This window comes from Lactuca virosa, chromosome 2 (assembly GCF_052849685.1).
Source record: "Lactuca virosa cultivar CGN04683 chromosome 2, Lactuca_virosa_CGN04683_v6, whole genome shotgun sequence".
Classification (NCBI taxonomy): domain Eukaryota; kingdom Viridiplantae; phylum Streptophyta; class Magnoliopsida; order Asterales; family Asteraceae; genus Lactuca; species Lactuca virosa.
Genome location: NC_136427.1, coordinates 192,210,183 through 192,234,403, shown reverse-complemented (window position 1 = coordinate 192,234,403; position 24,221 = coordinate 192,210,183). Strand labels below are relative to the sequence as shown.

The 24,221-nt window shown below is 29.9% G+C and overlaps 1 protein-coding gene and 1 long non-coding RNA gene across 7 annotated transcripts; both read right to left on the bottom strand.

Annotated features, from left to right (window-relative positions):
* Nucleotides 1-7,182: 7,182 nt before the first annotated feature.
* LOC145159920 (uncharacterized) lies at nucleotides 7,183-11,795 on the bottom strand. Of its 6 annotated transcripts, none has more exons than XR_013737963.1 (6): nucleotides 11,576-11,795; nucleotides 11,280-11,337; nucleotides 8,576-8,805; nucleotides 7,965-8,023; nucleotides 7,676-7,853; nucleotides 7,183-7,496 (listed from the first exon to the last, which is right to left on the bottom strand). It is a non-coding gene; the product is annotated as an uncharacterized LOC145159920 (long non-coding RNA). The 6 variants fall into 6 exon arrangements; XR_013737962.1 differs by having other exon boundaries at nucleotides 8,576-8,800; XR_013737959.1 differs by having other exon boundaries at nucleotides 11,280-11,794.
* Nucleotides 11,796-19,133: 7,338 nt separating this feature from the next.
* LOC145159919 (acyl carrier protein 1, chloroplastic-like) lies at nucleotides 19,134-20,740 on the bottom strand. Its single transcript, XM_079078975.1, has 4 exons — nucleotides 20,573-20,740; nucleotides 19,767-19,865; nucleotides 19,556-19,678; nucleotides 19,134-19,484 (listed from the first exon to the last, which is right to left on the bottom strand). Exons 1-4 carry the CDS (start codon nucleotides 20,639-20,641, stop codon nucleotides 19,359-19,361), a joined length of 417 nt encoding a protein of 138 aa, XP_078935101.1. The 5' UTR covers nucleotides 20,642-20,740; the 3' UTR covers nucleotides 19,134-19,358.
* Nucleotides 20,741-24,221: the final 3,481 nt, after the last annotated feature.

The window sequence follows — 24,221 nt, the reverse complement described above, 5'->3', positions numbered from 1 at the left end:
CATTAACTCCAAACGGCAATATTTTTTGTAAAAATGGAGTGCCTAAAATGATTTCATTGTGGGACATATTCTTAATTATTGTAAAGTTTAGTGGAATACAAACTTTATTATTACAAATCTTTGCATTAGACAATTTATAATTGATATTCAATTTTTCTCCACTGACTGTGCGAATCACATGGGTGGATTTTTCAAAATATTTGACAGGAATTAAGCCTTCCTGTATACAGTTTATATCTGCCCCGCTGTCAACAAGAGCAATAAATTCTTTTCGATAATATTCTCCAATTATTAATTTTATTTTGACATACCATTTTTGGGATGTAACTAATTCCATAGCACTTAAGAATTCATTTGACTCATTATTTGAAGTTGATGTTTTACTATTATGAGATTCTTTTTCAAGAGTAATGACTCTATTTTCTAACTTATTATGATTGTTTTTTAGAAAAATAATTTCATTTTTTAAATTATTGATTTCTTGTGTGTAATCCATGATGGTAGTATTTAATGAAATATTATTTTTCATTTTTAATCTTTGATCTATCTCTTTCATAGAATAAATTGGTTCATTAACCTGAGTATTTCTTTGATTATTTATTATTTGATCAATGATTTGTGATCTTAATTCGGAATCATCTATATTTTTTAAAATAGATAAAATATCTTTGTCTAAAACGTTTATTTGTAAATTATCCTGAAATTGTGATTGAATATTATATATTTCATCATCACATGAGCAATTATTTTTATCTACACAAAAGCAATTATTTTCTTCTTCTTCATTAGAACTACTTGATGTATAAATCTCTTCTTCAGATTTTATATTATTTATTTCATCATCAGATGAGGATTCTTCCGAGTTATTTAAAAGAATTTCTTTCAATTTCTCTTTTATATTGTCATCTAGATTTAAGTTATTAATCTTTTTCTTTATTTTACATTTATTGGCAAAATGACCAATTCGACCACATTTATAACAAGTTGGTGGATTATCTTTCTTCTTTTTATTATGTTTTTCTTTTCTAAAAGACTTTCTTTTAGATCTATATTGTTTTTGGTTTTCACTATATTTTTTAAATTTTTTAGGGATATATTCCCTTTTTGATCTCTTTTTATTTTTTAAAGTATCAATACCAAATTGTTCACAAAAATGGCCTAATTGTTGTCTCTCAGTGAGGCGTTGTTTTTTTATCTGTTGATTCAATTTTATTTCATTGCACAAGGCTAGACCTTCTTGTGTACATATTCCGATAAGTTTTCCATATGAATAATTTTCATAAGGAATTTGAGGATGATTTCCCTGTAGTTGTTTCCTAACCCTTTCAGCAAAAAGGTTTGGAAGACTATCAATAAATTTTTGTTTCCAATAACTAGAATTACAATCATCTAATTCTAATACTCTGCTCATAAAAGTATCTTTATACCATCTAAATGAAGTTAAGGTTTTACATTTCATACCATTTAGTAAAGTTCTAGTATTACCAGAATTATTTGACCATTTACCCGAAAAATGTTCAATTATACTTAAAAGGAGTGTATAAACTACATCTTGAACTATTGTTTGTGCAGAAGTTGAAGTGTCATCTTCATTTTTAATTTGATTAGTAACTATTTTGGTAGCATTATAAATTTGAATCTTATCTGATTCGTGTAAATAATTATCCCACCAGCCTTTTAATTGGCCAGTAAAACCTGCTATTATCATTTGAGCAACTGTTAAATCAGTATTTCCTAATTGTTTTGCACTAGTAGCATATAAAGTCATTCTTTGAGTTAACAAATATATTTGTCTCTCTGTAAAACCATCTAAATTCCATTCATAGACGTTCTTACCATTGTAACTATTATCTTGAATAAACTCTTGTTCTTCAAATAAAACATCTTGAGGAGTGGGTCTATTATAATAATATTTAGATTGGACGGGTTTTCTAGCAAATTTACCATCATAACTCTCATATTTTATTTTATTAATACGTTTATCTTGTTCGGATTCAGACTCAGAATTATAATCTGATTCTTTAATTCTGTTTAAAGTATTTACACTTAAATTTTCAGGTTTTTTTAATTTTTCTAAAATTTGATCTAGTTTTGTTTCATTTTTAAATTTAAAATCTTTTATTTCCGGAGGAGGTTGGAAAGTTGCTATTATTTTTTCTTTATTCGGCTTTGTTTTCTCCATTTGAGATTGTTCGATAATTTTATATATGCTTTCTACCTTTTCTTCTATAGAAAGAATTTTTTCTCCAAGAATTATAGAATATAAATTTGTAAAATTATTTTGTTGTATTAATTGGTTAATATGTTCTACGGTTACCTGTAAAGTATTACTTTCAACTAATTTTTTATAAGCCGAGAACTTTAAACTTATATTTTCCCTGGAAATTTGAAAACTTTGTTGTGGTGGAAAAATCGATTTTTGTATATTTCCATTTGTAAGAGTATATTCTCTTTCTATCATGTTTAAATAATTAATTATATACTTATGAAAAAACCATGGAACAAAATATATAATTTTGTTAATTTTTGATAAATAAGAATAAAACTCATCTTGTATAATTGTTAATTCTTCTTTTGAAAATTCTTGGAATAACCAAGTTTTAAAAGGCTTCCATTTTTCTGTATTAAATTCATTATAAATTATTGATCTTGCCGGTGATCCCGGACTAAAATTTATTATTTCTTCTCTATCCATTAAATTGGAAAATTCATTTCTGAGGCAGTAGGATCCTCTTCATAGACACCTTGGACTATATTTTCTTTTATATTTAATTGATTTATTTTCTTGTCTAATTGAGACGTAGAACATCGGGAAGGAGTTTCTACCTTATATTCTAAAGGTGATATATGAGAATATAGTGATCTAGTTGATCTACATCTTCTTAATAGAGGTATTTCTCCATCATCATTATCGAATTCTATTTGAATTCTTCCTTCCGATGTTTGTATAATTTCTGTAATTTTATTATTTATTTTTGGTTGAGGAGGAACCGCTCCCTCCAAGACCCAATTTTTTGGAAAATCTATTTCATCCCACTTAATAGCTTTTCTAGTGGTTATTTTAGACATATCAAAATTACTTTCTATTAAAATAGTTTCATTATTAGGTTTGTTAGATTTTTTACACCTAGGGTTCATTGTTTTTAAAGGCCTGTAGTATATTCTATAGCATATACATATTAATTCAGATCCTGGCATATAATTGTATCCATTTGTTTTAACATTTAAAGTTAAAGCATCTAATATATTAACATCAGATAATGATAACTGTAAATTAGGATAAACATTAAAATATACTGGACCATTGGTCAGACTGGACTGTATTATTCCCATTAAAGATTGTTTCCAATTCATATTACGACCATCACGTAATACAGCTAAAAAACTTTCTGGTAAACCTTGTAAAGTTAAAGGTTTAAAAGCAATTTGCACTAATCCTATATGAAGATAATTATGAGTATATTGATATCTATGAATATCTTCATATGTTAATAATTTAACAACCATGTCATCTTGATTCATTGTTAAATTTTCTTCAGTTGTTTTAACTGATTGTATAAAACCTAATTCTTCAAAAGTACCTAGCTCATATAAAGCTTTTGGTTGTATTCTAGGAATTGTCCATTTGTTTAACAAGTCTAATTGTTTTGGTATTTCATATTCTTCATTTATTTGATTTTTAACATTATTTCTATTATTCCTTTTGAACATGTGAAAATTCATTTGGAAAATAAGTGTTAAATAATCTTATGAAACACATGGCTCTGATACCATAAAGCACAGAGAAGGCCCAGGGGTACCATATAGTTATGCCAAAATACAGTCATAGGATTATTTACAATAACAAATAATTCCTATGGGGTTCAATGCTTAAGTGCTAAATATACTTTATTATTGTAAAATGTTCAATAGAGCTATTAAGTGAATTCTTAAGGAGGAACTGTCATTATGAAAGTAATTCTTATACTTATACTATTTTAATAGGAGTCAAATGAATTATTATTGTAATGGAGTTATTATTTCAAATAACTATAAGAATTCATAATCCTATGAAAACTTAAATAATTCTTGTAAGTTTTCATTACTTATACTTTATTATTGTTTGTACTAGCCTAATGATAGGTGTTAAATAATCTTATGAAACACATTTTACAATAATAAAGTATATATATATATATATATATATATATATATATATATTATACTATGATAGGTGTTAAATAATCTTATGAACTGTCATTAGTAAAGCCATAATCTTATAAATAATCTTACCTTCTGAATTTCGCACTTAACAGTTCCTCCTAGTCATAGGATGTAACTAGTAATTTATTGTTTGCAAGATGGATGCACCAGTAATACTCCATTATACTCATTTTTTTTAATAAACCATCAATCAAAGTATAATATATATATATATATATATATATATATATCTTTTAATAAATGAAACCTAAAAATGACACATGTCAGTTTTTTAGAATGCCTCTTTGACACGTGACATTTTTCTATGGTTTTTATTATTTCCTTTTTTTTTTTGTAACAAATCAAATTCAACCAAAATTTTGAAAATACAAAATCTTATCCTAATAACATTATTATTTTATTTTGCTAAACAAATTAATTCATAATTACTTACAATCGACAATATCTTGGTTTTTTTTACATTTATTATTATTTTTATTTATATAGAAATTTTAAATATACCGACCGTGGTTTTCACGGGTTATAACCTAGTATATATATATATATATATATATATATATATATATATATATATATATCAAAGTTGTAAAAATCGTTTGACGGTAGCTCGACGGTCGACTGGTGTTAAGGGATTAATCGGTCTTAGCGGTGATTAATCGAGGATTAATCGGGGACCATAGATTATTAATAAAATATTAAAATTAATTAAATATTAATGTATCTTAAGAAAAACAAGTACTTCAAAATTATAAAATAAGAAAAATTGTAATTTGGAAATTTGGAAATACGAAAATATGAACATTTTGGTATAATATTTGAAAATTTGAAAATTTAAAAATTTTGGAGTAAAAAAAAAAGTTGGTTTTTTGAATTTTTTAAATTTTTTTTACCTTTTTTGACTTTTTTCGATTTTTTGATTTTTGTTGACTTTTGTTGACCGATTAATCCCGCCAAGGCCGATTAATCCCGCCAAACCCGATTAATCCTAAAAATCTGATTAATGCCCTAATCCTCGACGGTTGGAGAACGCCAAACGATTAATCCACCATTAATCGCCGATTAGTCCCGATTTCTGCAACCATGATATATATATATATATATATATATATATATATATATATATATATATATATATATAGGGTGAGGTTCAATAGAGAACAATAATTAACCAATGAACCAATTGTGAGCGTCGGAAATCATAACGATCAACGGCCAAAGAAATATATGTACACTTTTACATTGGACGCACATACACCGGATTATACCAAAAAATCACCTTTTACAAAAAAAACCGACCACTTTTTTTCGTTTAAAATTTTTTTTAGGCCATGTTTTTTATCAAAAAAAATCGAATATACCGTTGTTCACGATTTTTCGTCATGTTTCCATAGAGATCCATGATGATATATATATAAAACAAACTTTTTCTTTTCGAAAAAAACCCACTTCATTTTCTTTGATGAAAAAAAATTAAGGTCTTTTTTATAGAAAAAAATTAATAAATATATCAAAATTCATATTTTTTGTACTTTTTAAACATATATTCATATTTATGTTAAAAAAAACGATATTTCAGTTCAGATTCACATTGTGAACCTGTTCAGATTCATATTGTGAACTTGTTCAGATTCACAGTGTGCATAATAATAAATCAGATTCACAGTGTGAATCTGAACTGATCGGAGCTTTTTCACATTGTGAATGTTAAAATTTGAAATATTTACAGTTTAGATTCACAGTGTGAATCTATGGAAAGAGGACGAAAAATCGTAAACAACGGTATATTCGGTTTTTTTTTCGATAAAAAACTTGGCCTAAAAAAAATTTAAATGAAGAAAAGGAAGTGAGTTTTGTAATAATCCGGTACATGTGCGTCTATTATAAAAGTTTACAACCCTTCATTTTGCCTTTGATCGCTTTAAATTTCGACGCTTTGAATTGGTTTCTTGATTAATAATGGTTCTCTATTGAACTTTCCCCCTATATATATATATATATATATATATATATATATATATATATATATATATATATATATATATATATATATATATATATCAAGGTTGTAAAAATCGTTCGGCGGTAGCTCGGCGGTCGACTGGCGATAAACGATTAATCAGACTCGGCGGGGATTAATCAGCGATTAATCGAGGACTCTAAATTATTAATAAATTATTTAAAAATTTAATATTTCCTAAAAAATTAAGTATTTGGAAATTTTAAATTTTAAAATTTTGAAATTTTAAAAATTTTAGTATAATATTTTAAAATTTGAAAGCTTAAAAATTTAAAATTTTAAAATTTTGGTGTAATATTTGAAAATTATTTTTTTTGAGTTTTTTTAAATATTTCCAGCCTATGACCGCCGAGGACCGCCAAGCCCGAGTTTGACCGATTTTGACCAATTTCCGCCAAGCACCCTAATCGTAATCGGTTCGAGGCCGCCAAACGATTAATCGGCCGCCAATGCCGATTTCTGCAACACTGATATATATATATATATATATATATATATATATATATATATATATATATATATATATATATATATATATATATATATATATGCTTAGGTTATTCTATTAAAACTAAGTATTGTATTATTGTATGCATAATTATGGGCCAATCATTTTACTTAATTTTGGAAAGTGAATAATACATATTATTAAATTAAATATAATTAAAAATACCATGTAATTTCATTCTAAGGGTATTTTAGTCAATTAACATAATTTTAAAAAAGGAAAATTGCATATTTTAAGGAAAATAGATTCTATTAATTTTACAAATCTGATTGTATGTGTAATAATTCTCCTAATTCGAAAATTCTAACGGAATATTTTTATCAATATATTGAAAAATAACAAATATGATCAAACCATACAAAAATACACATTCTGACATAATATATATTTTGATTTAATGAACTTCTTGAAGAATAACAAAATTTTGGATACAAGTTAAAAAAAATTCATTACATTCTTAGAAAAGAAAAAAATATATATATACTATTCTGTGAGAATGTTACACTTATTAATAACAAAAAAACACAATATATAAATCATTCTACCAGAATATACTATTACATTTTTTTTCATTATATTGTATATTATTCTGGTAGAATAATTCATTCTTTTTGGAAGATCGGTGGACATTGGTCATCTTCATTCCATACAATGTTGATCTTCATCAAGATTCTATTCTGACATAATCAGAATTTAAGATTTCATTCCAGTAGAATGTTGTAAGTTTCATATGTATCATGTTTTGCTTTGATATCTCTCGTTTCGTACCTACAAAAATAATGGTATTCAACACTTGATCATTATAAACCAACAATATAAGATAAAATTCAAGCACAAAGAAGCAAACCAAAATAAAGTCACGCAAAACCCATTAAAGAGAAATAAAATTTAAACAAAACCATGATGAAAATTGTTTAAAAATGGCAAAAAAAAAATTGTTCACTAACCTCCTCTGTAAATGAATCACTGACACTGTCAGTTGTCATGCTAGAAGAAACAAGAACAATATCTAGAAAAGAAGACAGACCGTGACAGGTTGTTTTCTTGACTGATCAAACCTTTTCCCATACCATGTTTAACTGGGGTACTATCAAGAGGGGTAATTTGGTCCTCAACATTGGTAGGCTTCAAAGAGTATGATAATAAAAAAAATGACATCTTTAGTTCAAAACAACAATAAAACAGATGATTTGACAACATGATACCAACTAAACAAAAGAGATATACACTATATACCTTTTGCCTTTTAAATGCTCTTTGTTTTTCTTGGCAAGCACGATGAGACATCCCTGAATCTGGTAAGAACAAATAAAAGATTTCACAATTAACTAGGATTTCCATAATAAAACTGCTTCATCATACTACCTAAATCCAATCTCAGTCTCAGCAAACCGAAACACAAAAACATACAAATAACAGGAGAAAACACTTAAGATAAGAAGACTAATGACGAGCATCAAGTGCGAGACATGGAAATGGAAAGTGGAACTCATGATTATATCATAGCCTCGGTTCAAAAAAATGGCTTAACTGTTGTACCACTCAACCAAGGACTGATCAACATATTACAAAGTCAACAGGCTAATTTTTGTGTATAGCGAAAAGATTGATAACAACTTTAGGGAACCACAATATCAAGAAATTGTCAAGTGCAAATGAATTAAAACACATAACACAAGTTGCTGAAACTGATTGCTAACGGTATCTCTGAAATAATTAAAGCCTTTAGACATTTCTGCTCAAATTGAATCCGCGAAATATCAAATAAATCACTGAAATTAACATTCCCCCACCTATAATTACTATAACTATAATAAATAAGAGATTGAGAAAATGATTGTAATCACCTTTGACATTACAGAATCGAAAAGCATGAGAAGGACTGATCAAATTGAATCCGCGAAACATCAAATACCACCACCAACACCACCTCTGTTCGATGCTTGATCATTTGATTCTTCCCTCTCTCGATCTATGAAGAAGACGATGAAGGGCAACCCCACAAAGGGTCGCTGGTGTCGACCGGAGTGCCGCTGCGCTGGAGGATTTCGAGCTCGACGAGACCGAGAGACCTGTACTGCGTTTAAATATCGTTTCCATCAATTGCTCAATTTAGGGTTTTCAGAATCGGGTTTTAGATAAAGAGGGGAACGAGATTTAATATAAGTCAATACCATGATTATAGGGATTATTTTTGGAAGTTATTAAACAAATTACTAAATTACCCTTATTTATTTATTTAATTATTTAATTTTGATTGTCCCACATTTATGCATACAATAACACAATAATTAGTTTAAACATTTGAACCTAGCTCTCTCTCTCTCTCTCTCTCTCTATATATATATATATATATATATATATATATATATATATATATATATATATATATATATATATAGGGTGAGGTTCAATAGAGAACCATAATTAACCAAGGAACCAAGGAACCAATCGTCAGCGTCGGAAATCATAACGATCAACGGCCAAGGAAATAGATGTACACTTTTACATTGGACGCACACACACCGGATTATACCAAAAAATCCACCCTTTACAAAAAAACCTAACACTTTTTTTCGTTTAAATTTTTTTTAGGCCATGTTTTTTATCGAAAAAAAAAACCGAATATATCGTTGTTCACGATTTTTCGTCCTGTTTCCATAGAGATCCATGATGATATATAAAAAACGAACTTTTTTTCGAAAAAAACTCACTTCATTTTCTTTGATGAAAAAAGTTAAGTTATATTTTTTTATATAAAAAAAATTAATAAATATATCAAAATTCATATTTTTTGTACTTTTTAAACATAGATTCATATTCATGTTTAAAAAAAAACGATATTTCAGTTCAGATTCACATTGTGAACCTGTTCAGATTCACATTGTGAACCTCGTCAGATTCACAGTGTGCATAATAATAAGTCAGATTCACAGTGTGAATCTGAACTGATCGGAGCTTTTTCACATTGTAAATGTTAAAATTTGAAATATTTACAGTTTAGATTCACAGTGTGAATCTACACTGATCGAGGTTTTTTTTTTTTTTTGTGAATCTTCTCAGATTCACAGTGTGCATAATAGTAATTCAGATTCACAATGTGAATCTGAACTGTTCGAGATTTTTCATATTGTGAATGTTAAAAATTGAAATATTTATAGTTTAGATTCACAGTGTAAATCTACACTGTTCGATGGTTATTTTTTTAATCGGTGCTGATGTTTATTAATAGAGTACAAAAAATTAATATTTTTGGTATAATTAGTTTTTTTTTTTGATAAAAATAAACTTAAATATTGAAAAAACTAAGAAAATTAAGTGGGTTTTTTTCGAAAAAAAAAGTTCGTTTTTTATATATATCATCATGGATCTCTATGGAAAGAGGACGAAAAATCGTGAACAATGGTATATTCGGTTTTTTTTTCGATAAAAAACTTGGCCTAAAAAAAATTTTAAATGAAAAAAATGAAATGAGTTTTGTTATAATCCGGTACATGTGCGTCCATTATATAAGTTTACAACCCTTACTTTTGCTGTTGATCGCTTTAAATTCCAACGTTTTTGATTGGTTCCTTGGTTACTTGATTAATAATGATTCTCTATTGAATTTTTTTTCTATATATATATATATATATATATATATATATATATATATATATATATATATATATATATATATAATGTTTAAAATAAATAAAATAAGAGTGTCAAGCATAGACATATAGTTAAATTACATTAACAAGGATCGGATGGGTTAAGTTATTAATTTAAGAGCTAATTTAAGCAAATATTGAAAGAAATTAGAATAAAAATAAAAGATAATTTGTGAAAATAGAAAGAATATTAGAAGAATAATGTTGTAACTTTGACTAGTGGTTTTAACTCTTTATTTAAACTATTAAATTATATATATATATATATATATATATATATATATATATATATATATATATATATATATATATATTAGCATAAAATATCAAAATTTAATTGATTATAAAAACTAAAAAAATAATTAAATATAAAAAATTAATTAATAAAATATTAAATAAAATTAAATATAAAAAATAGTTTGATGAAAGCTCAATTAATTTACAAGGATGTGCAACTATCAATTACCGACCACCCTAGATCCACATGTCATTGTTACCATTATTTACTTTTTTAAAAAAAAAAAATCAAGATAAATTAAAACAAATAATAATATCAAATAGGATCATGCGTTTTTTTTTAAACTTAATACGGATATCAACATATACGTTTAGACTTTGGATCCAAATAATGTTGTAAGATTAATCGAATATGACGGATCAGGGGCACAAATTCAAATTGTTGTTCATGGGATGGAGTCACTTGCAACTAGTCCACTAAGATTGCAATCAGTATCGACCTGAGTTGTGGTAAGCTCAAACGTATCATATCATCCATACAACCAAACTTCATAGTTAGTATTTACAATCTTCCATAAAATCACACTCTTACGAAAAAGAAGAAAGACCCTTTCATAGTTATATATGACGTACGTATATTCTGTTTACCCACTAATCTTACCTCTCTTGTTTAACATTTCTTGATCTTTTGATCACCACAAATCAAGGTCCTCCAAGATCTAAGTTTGTCAAAATGAGAGATTAAGATAAATGGTTAAAACCGAAGGAAAACAGACATACGAAATGGACCTATGAAGGGTGTTTATACTTTATATATACAAAGAGTGCAATTTCGAAAAAGATGGTTGAAAACATGATGTTTGATTCTTGTATGATAAATAGATATAAAGACAAATCAAGAGGATTAATGGTTATGGGTTAGAAAGCAGATGATGTGGATGATAATTGTGAGCATACCATAGCTTCATTCGAGGCTAATTAGGCCATCTATGTACTCGTTGCAAGTTACCCTATCCCAAAAACAACAACTCGTGCTTCCATTCCCATTCCTCATATTTAGATAATGACTAGAACTAGAAGCATGCACTCTCGACATGTATGATGGCTTTGTGTTTAGGGGAATATATATATAGAGGGAAAAGAATGATGAGAAAGATAGAGGTGAGGGGAAAGGAGTAAAAGAGACTTTAAATAGATGGGATGTTGATATTTAATCTTTTATATTAAGAAAATTATTATGAAATTTTAATGTTCAGTTATAATTATATAATTTAAATTCATAAAAATGTTACTTTTCAAATTTGTTGATTCGTCACTGATTTAATGTTAATGTATGTATTTTTAAAATAATTTTTGCTTCGACTATTTCGGCGACCATATAATTAATCAATATATATTTAGTCTTCGCGATGAGAGCGAAGTTAAATTTCATTTAAACCATATTACATTCAGAATTATGTTAGTATTCTCTCGTTGATTTTTTATATACAATTTGTGATGGGTTAACATGAACTGCGAGATGATGTCGTTTACTATTTCTTTTTTATATTTATATGTTAAAGGGGAAAAAACCAATAGTCAATAGATAAGTTCAATCTCTTTTTTGAACTATTTAGTATTTACCTAGTGGCTTGAACTTTAAGCCTCTGGTGACTCATCACGACACCGATTGATCTTGACATTATTATTGATTTTTTTAAGTCATTTTTTATGGAATACTTTTTCTTATCACCATTAGGCTATCTTAACGGTGATAATTATGCTATATCTAAAATAGAAATTAACTAAATACTTGACAATAGGAGATTACCATAACTTTTATTATATATATATATATATATATATATATATATATATATATATATATATATATATATATATATATATATATATATAAAGAAATGAAAAACTTCAAAGAATTTGTGATTGATAAATGTCCACTTTTGTATGAGTTTGTTTACATGTGGGAAAAGATTCCTTCACGTGTTACATTTTAGTCCACAAGCCATGATTGTCCCTATTGCTCAACTTGCACGATAACATATAATTGAATCTACATATTTTAGAAAAGTATTTACCACTCTCTTGTATTTTTTTTAAATATTTACCAAAAGGTTGTAAAACTGTTTTTTTAATCACATGGATGATTCGATGTAGTTTACCTTCAAGTTAGTTAATGACTTTGAAAGAGACCTCTATAAAAAACCCTCCTACAATGCGGAACACTCGTAAAAAAAAAAAAAAAAAAAAAAAAAAAAAAAAAAACCCTATATATTAACTCACATACATGTTTACTTATTTTAAGGCCACCATAGATGACCGGATCAAATTGAATTGTTTGCGGGATCAAGGGATTTACTTGATGGCTCTTTGTGTTAAGAAGGTTGTATATGATTCTCGAACTTCTTTTGGGATGATATTTGGATTGGTGATGTCCCTTTGAAGATTAGATTTAATAAAGCATTCGCTCTTTTTGGTATGATGTTTGGATTGGTGTTTGGTTTGTTCTCGTTAGCTCTTTGCTAACATTTTCTAATAAAATTTGTTGTTCCATAAAAAAATTGGGGTAACTTTGTATTCTCTTAGAAAGAGTGTAGGAGATGGTAGGAATACGAGATTTTGGTTTAATATTTAGCTTGGTAATATTGCTATGAGGATTTGGTTCCAAAGACTCTTTCAATTTGAATATTTCAAAGAGTGCACAATTCATGATCACCCGGTAGATGGTTGTAATTGGGCTTGGTTCGACATATAAGGGGTGGGATTGGTCATACTCGATTTGATGAACTTATCCGCCTCATTTGCGATTTTCAGATCTCAAACGCTAGTGATAGTTGGAAATGAAATTTGGAGGACATGGAAGATATTAATGTGTGTATGTATGACTAGAAAATATATTGATAATGTTACGCTTCCGGCCACTGACATACCTGCTAGATGGATTCGTTTTGTCTTGAAGAAGGTCAATATTTTTGTATGGCGAGTTTTACTGACTTGGTGGAAGTTGAGTCACAAAGGGGTGGTGGTTTCTTCTTTATCGTGTCCAGCTTGAACGAATGTGGTAGAAAGACTAGACCATCTTTTTCTTTTTTGTGAACTAGCGTCTGGCATATGGAGAAAAGTTTTCTAATGACGTGATATGGTGATGCATGATTGGCTGTCTTTGCTTGAATTGTTTGTTCGGGTCGATGCCATTCCCGGTAGGTCTAAGAAACAAGCTGCAATTGAGGCAGTTATTGTAGTGTGGCTTTGGATGATTTGAAGATTTCAAAACAATATGATTTTCGCTGAGGAAATAACGAGAAGAGAGATGATTTTTGATAACATAGTTGATTTTTCATTTAATTGGTTTGTTTATAGAAATTCTAAAGTTTATTTTAGATGGGTTATTGGTTGTCAAATCCTTTCATAATTTTCTAGTGTTTTGCTAGTACTCTTTATAAAATTTAGTTGTTCAAAAAAATTAGAATAACTGGGAAATTTCCCAAAGTTGAATAAATTACCCGTCTTTTGTCATTTTTTTTTTTGTTAAGAGTAGGGATTATACGTACATGAGAACAGGAATGTTCGGATTTTTTGAAGATTTTCCGATAAGCAAATAAATATGTAGATTTTTTATGCTGTTTGGTTTTCGTATTTTTAATAAATACAATCCAAAATTCTAAATAATAATTTGTTTTTGGTCCAAACTAATAAAAAAATCTAAATATCCAAACCATACGCTCCATGCATCCAACACATTACATATTTCTCGATGGATTTTAGTGACCAATTAAATGGCCAGTAATACTTATGTATCATTCCATTCATCTTTAACATGCATCAAAGGTTTGTACATTTAACTCTACAACATCTATAAATCCACACGATTAGATTAAATAGCATCTTATAAGTTTGGGTTAGAACCATAAACTTCTAACAAGGGGAATAAAAACTAAAATACAATATAGTTTGTTTTCATTAAAAAAAAAAAAAAAAAAAAAAAAAGAGGATGTTATACCCCCCCTCCCCCCTAATAATATTTAGCTCATAAATCTAAACATGAAACATCAACTTTACTTAATTTATCCACTGTTCTTGCCTAATACATGGACCAACAAAAGGTTTCTCGCCTAACCAACAAGTCAGTGTTTGTAATCTGCACCCATAAATTGCCTTATATGCTACCATTTTCATATTCGGGGAGTAAATATTATTATAAGCAAACTTGATCAAAGGAAAATGCTTATCCCACACTCCACTAAAGTCAAGAGTACATGATCATGACATATCCTCGAGTGTTTGGATTGTGTGTTCATTTTGACCATTTGTTTGCTTGTGCCCAACATCAATATTAATCTTGTGCCTAATTCCTTATGCAAACCTTGTCAACATCAGCATAACACTATGTCCTCTTACAATTCCCTTCACATGTAACGCAATCAACCTTACCTCTCCAACGAGAACGATTCATTGATCTCAAGAAAACAATAACTTTTGGTCGATTGACTCACAGTAAGCCACACAACATCATTTCCTTTAGAAGCTCTCGACAATCTCATCACAAAATCCATGGCCATCTATTTATGCATCGGAATTTCCAACGATTGATATTATCTTCCATAAGCCTTTTAATGTTCGGCCTTAACCATCAAACACATGAGATCTTTTTCCATATATGTTGCAATTGTGATTATCATAGTCGACCACCAATACAAAGTTCCAATTCCTTATATATTTTCATACTACCGGGATGCATCATATAGATTGATTTATGAGATTCATCAAGTAAAAGAGCTCGACTACCTCTTCCAAATTAAAGTTGGCTTCTCGAATATCATCTTGAATTTAAGGCAGGTGTTAGTATTCATATAGGTTAGGGGTTGTGGACCTTGTGGTTGTGGTCGGGGGCCACATAGATATAAAAACCTCCCGTTAAATGCATACATCATAGTCTTATTATCTGATAAGTTCAAACTTATTTAAACTAGTATTTAAGCCACATCGCGTGTTGTGGCCAGAACTCGTTTGCCCTTAATAAAAACAAAAAATATATAAAAACAAATTACGTAAGAGACCAAAAACGTAACTTTAGTATGCATGATAACTTCTTTCAATTTGTATGTAGAATGTGATTTACAAATGTTAACAATCCATACATAGCACTGTGAGTCCGTGACGATTGTATCCTATCCATTGGACCACAAAAATATAAAAATAAAAATCGAAAACAATTATGTATGAAGAAGACGGATGAAAATAAAAGTTGAAAATGTATGTTAAGAAAATAATAAAAATAAATAATAATAAAGTTTGAAAATGTATCTCATACAATACTCATACAGTCATACTCCAAATACAAATGACAGTTAGTTACGAAAATATAATAATAAAAAGTAAAATTATAAAAACAAATGTAAGTTTAAAGTATAATAAGGGAGCAAGATGACAACTTATTAGCATATCAATATTTCAACAAGGTAAATAAAAAGTTAAAAAGTTTTTATAAGTAAACATACATCGATACAATTCCCTTGGGGCCCTTCTTTGCAGCTGTCAATTTGTCTGCAATATCTCGTGTTTTGATCTCTCGATGTCACATGTTATGCATATTTGTATATCGTGCATAAAAAGTTATATAAAAAGTTAAAAGAGTTTTTATAAATACATGGTGTCTAATGTCAAGATGTCGGCAATCGGAATCCTCTATATTTTTAGAAGTTCATCGAAAAAATCATCAGCTTGGGTCGAGTTAACCGAGTATTTTTCTTGCTCAATTCTTTTGAAGTTTATAAATAATTAATGTTTTAAATATTATCAAAAAACTATATTATTATAATAAAAAAAGCTTTGAATAAACGGTTTAACTTATTTCGTTATGGTTTAATATCATAAAAGACATCTTATTTTAAAGGTTTGTTTTTTCTTTTTGTTCAACTCTTTTAGCAAATTTATCAGTGATTCTCCAGTTTTAGATTTTAATTTTTATAAAAACCATCAAAAAAAATTCCGAAATAAACTTTCAATTTTTTTTCCCAAAATACCCTTACATTTAAAAAGTTCTTTTTTAATCTAATTTCAACTTTCATGCTTTCCATGTTATAAAATTTTCAAATTTAAAAGTGATTTGATCGATAATAATATTATTGTATTCCTTTGAGAATCAATTTTTGTTTCATTTGAACAAACTTTTTTGTTTTGACTCATAATTCTCATGTTATTCTTTTGCTATTTATAATGTTCAACATACATTAGAATCTAAAGGAAATATTTGATTTGTTCGAAACAAAAAGAAAAACTACTATATCTAATTCTTGTTGGCAAAATGCATATTAAATCTATTTGCAAGATGCTCGGAGGATGGAGATTGTAGCAGATGAACAACATCAGTCTAAATTAACTTTGTATTTTAGATTTTCGGATTCTGGAACCAAAAAAAACCGAAAACAGAAAATGGAAATTCAAGGATTTGAGAACCGAACAAAATACCCATATGCGATTCATATTGGTTCGATTCGGTTCTATGTTTAATTTCCTTTGTACTAGAATGTGACCGGTTCCGGACCAAACTTAGATCGTTTTAATAATGAGATAGAAAGACAACTTTTGGATACCAATCTATGTTTAGATCTAATCTAAGCTTTCATGTTTCTCCCACCAAACTAAACTAAATAAGTTCTTCACCTACTATAATCTTTTAGCATCTTCCAAATAAATTTTAATATGTATTTTGTCACCGTTAATTAAACACATTTTTTTCTTTGTTTAAAAAAAATAAAATGTTTTTCTACATGTTTTATTGTTAAAAATTACTAATAAAAACACAATAAACATTGTGAGCAAGAAAACATGAGAAATATAAGCCACATAAAGTTAGTTAACAAAAGTGCCGGCTTTTTTTGAATTTTATTTTGTCAAAAGCCCAAAGACTACTCCTAAACGTGCTAAAATGACCAAATCAGGAAGAAAAAAATAGAGTAAATTACACTAATTGTCCTTCATGCAGGTGTCAAAATGCACGTTTAGTCCCTATTTTTAAAAATTAACTCGGACCGTCCCTCGTTTGTTTAAAACGAGCACGCTTCGTCCCCGATATGCAATTTTGTTGCGATTTTAGTACACGCCATATATGAAATGACCATAATGCCCCTTATGTATTTCTTTTCCAATTAATTTATGTTATTATTAATATTATTAATTAAAAAAAATAAAAATACTTCATACCCAACCCCGCCTCCCCACCCACCCCACCTTCCCTTTACTGTATCTATTCTTTAAAATTTTCAAAAACCCTAAAACCATTCCTCCTTAAGCCACCACCGGTGGCTCTCCGGCGAACCCTCTTTCTGCTTCCATCATCATCTCCAGAGCAACCATCGTTTTACATTCAACCACGTTCGCGAATATCACGATTGTTCACCTGTATGTTGCCACCGATTACAAAGCAACCGTCTCAGAGCGTCGCCGCCAACCGTCCCTGCATCCATCACCATCTCCAGAACGACGTCGGCTAGGGTTTTGACAGATCAAGCTTCGCAGCCGCCATCGACAACAGCTAGGGTTTTGTCACAGATGCCAACGATCTCTTAGGATTTTCGATCGGATGTGTCAATAAGTTGTATATCGAAGAAGAACGAGGAGAAGCTGATTACACAGGTGGTTGCCGGAATCTGACGCTGATTCTACTTAGTCTCCGATCTTAATCTTCTTCTTCTCTGGTCTCCTTCTCTCTAAATGCAGATCTAAAGAATCTTCAGATCTGCTTCCTTCTTTAACTAAACTACCACTACTCTCTTCTTTGATCAACCCCCGAAGCATCTTCATATCACCGATTATGAGGAACATATCCATCGTGTTTCAGATCTAAATGCAGATCTGAGATAGTGGTGGTGGAGTATGAAGGTTTATTCTTTGATTTCCTTTTAATGGAGATTTTCTCGATTTCTTTTACCGGACACTTTGAATCTTTATTTACGGAGATTATTTTAAAACCAGAAAATATCCGGCAAACCCAAAAAAACTTTGAATCCAATAGTGGTGGTGGTTGTCGACGGTACCGGGTGGTGGAGGGGGTGTTGGTTTTGGAAATGATAAAGAGATATATATTTAATTAAACAATTTTTTTAATAAATTAATAATTAATAATTAAGAAATAAATCAAATAATAAATAAATAACGGCAAAATGGTTGGTTTTTTATGTTCAGAGGAATGAAACGTGGAAGGTTTAAACTAACGAGGGATCGTGACTAAACGTGTATTTTGACACCGGTATCAGGGACGATTCGTGTAATTTACTCAAAAAAATAATAATATTCTTTTAAGGAAAAAAATCACATGAAAAAAGCGTTATATAAGGAAATTTGTTGACATTAATTATCACCTCCAAAGGTTAAAAGCTCTGTTCCAAAAAAAAGACTCTAAACGAGCCTTCATTTACAGAATGTTATTCTAATTTATTTAAAAATGGGCCTTCGGTTCCATATTTGACCCAAGATGCCCTTTAACCTAGGCCCATCACCCAACCCATCCGACCCATAACCAAACAGACTGTTTTAATTTATACTTTGAAGATAGTCTTAATAAATTAATAGTCACGACGAACCTCAAACATACACAAACAGAGTTGTTTAGAAACACCATTCTAATATCCAAATGCCAACATACCAAACTAAAAACAAACACGACACAAACATTTGAAGGAAACAAAAACAAGAAACCAATAGACAGAAATCTCCCTAATCCTTAAAACTGATTCACTGATTAGGCACTTTTCTCACAAAGCTTCTCAATAAGATCAGCTGCATCTTGAACAGTAGCAATGCTCTGTGCATTCTCCTCTTCTACAGTGATACCAAACGCCTCCTCAAGCCCCATCACAATCTCCACCTGTAAAAAGGGTAAAATAGTCAATTCCACTTTGACATGACAGAACAGAATAGGTAGTATGAATACTATACCGTGTCAAGTGAATCAGCTCCTAGGGCAGCGAACTTTGATTCACCAGAAACTGAAATGTCATCTTTTAGAGCGAGTTGTTTTCTAACAATGTCACAAACTTTTTCAACTGTTTCTGGCTTGGCCTGTAGAAAAAATATGTGGGTATTGAGTTTTATTCATGCATGTTCATATGAATGGAAACAGAAGGGTAAAATGGGGAGGATTACTTACAGCACATGAAACCTGAAGGCGGCGGAATGACAATGGAAGATTGGTTCTTCCAGAATTGGAAAAGGAAACCAATTTCAGACCAGAGATCTTGGTTGGTGCCTATAATAGATTGTTAAAGGTAGAAATTGTTAGTTTAAAATCTGAATTAGTAGAAATGGTTTTCACTTTCTTGTTGTTCTGATGATTACTAATGGCCAAACATGCAAATTTGAAAGAAAGAAAAAAAAACTTTTCGGTTAAAGAGAGTGCTTTTCTGAATTGAGTTCAATGGACTTATCAAAAGTTTTTCAAAGACTTTGAATCAACGAAATTTTATGCACAAAAGCCCGATTACTTAAACCCTAGCTCTCCTTTCTCTTTCTGGAATTAAGTGAAACCTAAACTGGATAGAAATTCGAAGGTAAAACATATAATAAGCACGATCTGATCGCTATATCCCAAATAAAAAGAACTAAACTTGCAAACAGTTGTTGTAAGTTTTCATTTCTTAAACAAATTTCTGCCATAATCACATAGCTTAAAAACAAGACTAGTAGAAGCTTCAGCTTTTTAGTGTTTTCATGTGGAAATGAATCCAGATCCTAATAAAAGGTCAGTTCAGCAGTCGATTGTATCGTAATTTGGGACTTAAGCAATACGAAGATAAATTGAATACATCTACGATTCTACGGCTACCATAGAAGGACAGTGACAATTACAGCTTCAATCAATGGTCGAACCAACAAAAAGGTGAATTGAAAATCAATTAAGAGCAAAAGAATGTATTCAGATCAAACAGAGAGACTAATAGAGATAAACAGATATACCAAGCATTGACGTGAAAGCTCACGAGGAGCGATCAGACTGCTGGAGGATACTCCGGTGAAGGCCGCCATATATGATTCGATTCCGATCGGGTTGAGAAGGAATGAGATTTTGAGAAGAATCGGCGGAGGGAACGATGAGTGAGTAATTAGGTATATATAGGTAAATTAGGTTCACTTCACATCGGGAAATCCGCCTCTCAGTAGAGTAGACGATCGATTGACCGTTGCGACATTAATGTATTTTATTTTTTCATAGAAAATAAATAAAACTACAAATAAAATATAGGAATATTATTAAAATAACTATTTTCTAATATAAAATTAAAAATAACAATTTTATTTATTTTTTGAATTATGGCCAACTAGTCAAAAATATCGTTTGATAGTTGCTGACTGAGATAGAATTAATTGGATTAGAAATTGATTGGGTTAAATATTCTAATGGGATCCACATCTCAGTTTATGATGTTTGATTATTTTTTTGAATAATAAAATATGTTGTCTATTGTGTTCGAAATAATAATTATAAAAATCCAAACTGTCACATAAAATCCAAATTAAACATACATCATTTAAAATCCAAATACAAAGTGACATATAAGCAGAAAATTAAAAATTCAACAAATAACTATCAACAAAATGCTATTAACTTTAGTAACACGTGGTCCAAAAAAGTGAGCTAGAAGGGTATGTATGAAAAATAGTTAAAACAACTTGATAAAAATAACATACTAAATATCATGTAGACTTGAAAACACCATAAATGGGACACTATTTAATTGCTATATGTAAGAAAATGGCAACATACTTGGCAAATTGGAAGGAAAAAATGACGAGAAATTGCAAAAAGTTAGGCATGCATTAAATATAAAAGAAACCCTCAAAATATATGCAAATGAACTAATGTCATGTTGTTTTGAATTAGCCTAACACTTTTATTATCCTTTGGTAGCAAAGACAACAACTATTAGCAGGGGCGGAGCCAGAAATTTCCGTTAGGGGTAGCACATATTTTTTCCCGATAAAATTTAAAAAGTAATACCAAATTAAGTAATTAACCACAAAAATTACACATTTTATGGGATCCTGCACAACCTACATCTTCAAAAGATCATAATGGCGAAAAATAACACCTCCCATATCCTATATTTTTCAAACAAATTAGCATACTAGGACATTATAGCTAGCTTCCTAACACACTAAACATTTCTGATGTGGTTTTCCCTTATGATCTTAATGACAAATTATAGGGCCAGGTCTGTTAAACATGAACAGTTCCACTTGAGCATCAAACAATTAATCTAACAACATAATGGAACCCCAAAAGATCAAATAGACGATATAAAATTTAATAGGGAAAAAGCTTATAAGATGGGGTTAGATTAGTAGTACTTACTAAGAGTGCATTTGTACCTTTAGACCATAACATACACTCAATGAATCACCTGTATACATACACAATTCAGTTTTGATTTGAAGTTAAATAAAAAAATACAATCAATTTTGTGTCAAAATTCTAATTTAGTTATGCAGAATTGACAACAATCAAGAATATACTTATAATTTGTGAGATTCTTCTGAATTCCAAAGCAAGACTTTTCACAAACACTTGGAATGCAAAATTCAAAGACTTCATAACTTCATTTGAAGCTAGACCCATTACATTAGAAAGAGAAATACAAGATTTTTATGATCAACTTGTAAGTAGTAAACACTCTTGAAGAAGTACAACAGTTTAAAGGATAACTTTTCAACAAAGTACAAAAAAGAAACAACTAGAATCGAGGTTTTATTGTTACCAGACATATGATCTGTTGAAGAACTGTTTTTGAATCTTTGTCTCAAATCTCAATGCCTGATCAAATTTGTTACTAGAAAGAGACTTGATTTGTAAACTTCAAACAATTCTCATCTTCAAGGAACTGGAACTTTCAGACCATAAACCCTAAATTTAAGATACTTGTCGTCCAAAAACATTCAGGAGCACACAAAGATTCAGAAGCATAAGGACAAAAGGAAAAGGTTCTTACCATTTAGATATGGAGGAGGGATTCGGTGCTGGCAATGGCCCGTTTGATTCCTCATCTTCCTCGTCAAAATCTTAGGAGTAGCACTAGTAGTAGCGCCTCTGTAATATTTTTTTTATATTTCTCGGATGATTTTGAGGGGTAGCCCGTGCTACCCCTGGCTACTAGGTAGCTCCGCCACTGACTATTAGTCTCTTGAATTTTTGTGGGATGTTAAACCTTGGTTTCTATACATTCTATGAGATATTGGTCGGGAGTCGTCATGTTTGTGGTTGGATGATGGAAATAACGGTGAGGATTCGTGAGCTTTTCATCCCAATGGCTTAATGGTGTCACGGAGTGTCGTGAGCTATCATGGATTTCACTTTTGAGAGTGAGGTCGACAGTTGTATAGCAGAGACCTATGTGTTGGTTTGTTAGTCTTGTGGCATAGACGGTCGTTGTGCAGTATAGTGTTGTCATTGGTGGCTTGGTGACCGACAGGTTGAGTCGGACAATTGTAGGGTGTTGACTTGTTGGAGAAGTCATGGTGGTATATTAGCAGCTCATTATTTTGATTCTTATTAGTGAACTTGTGTTTGTTTTATGATGATATTTCGTATGAGCTTTCTCCATATGTTGCATATGTCATAGTAGTGTGCATACTAAGACTAGCTAAGTCTTAGTAATTGGTGGTTGTGTAAGTAATCTTATAGTTGTTGATAACTCCAAGTATGTTGATAGTCCTAGGGTTGCTGATAACCCATAGCTCTTAGTAGGGATGAAGTGGGTCCAAACCCGAACCCGATGGACCCGGGCTCGGAAAACCCAGAATCGGTTAACGAGATTTTGTAGAATCGGTATATAAGAATCGGTTTCAGTTCGATTCCGGGTACGGTACCCGGTAAAGTGGGTCTAGAACCGGAAAACCCGGAAACATCAAAGTGGGTAGGTTGGAACCGGATAAAGTGGGTTTAGAACCGGAAAACCCGAAAAAACCAAAAATTTTTGGTAATTACTTATTACTTAGTCGGTTGAACTTTAAAAATTTTCATATTGATATCCCGACTTCGGGGGACTATAAATAATTGAATATGAAACCAAATTTGACAAAATTATATTCTAAAATCATGTACAAAGTCTAAACTACACTCAAGAAAAAACTGAATGTCAATCCGACTTTAAACGAATGAGATATGCACGTGTTAACGTTTTCACAAAATTCAAAGTACAAAAACAAATAGTTGAAAAGTTGAAAATTTTCAGCTTTGATATCCCGACTTGGGGTGACTGTAAGTCATTGAATATTAGACCAAAACGACAAAATTATAGTCTAAAATCATGTTGAAACTCTAAACTACAAGTTGGAAAAAACCGCATGTCAATATGACTTCTAACGAATTAGATATGCATGTTTTAATATTTTCACAAAATACCAAGAATCTAAAAAACTAAAAACTTCCAGTTTTGATATCTCGACTTTGGGGGACTGTAAGTCAATGAATATGAAACTAAAAATGACAAATTTATAGTCTAAAATCATCTATAAACTCTAAGATACATGTTGGAAAAAACTGTATGTCAATCCGACTTGAAACGAATGAGATATGCATGTTTTAAATGTTTCACAGAAACCGATTTTG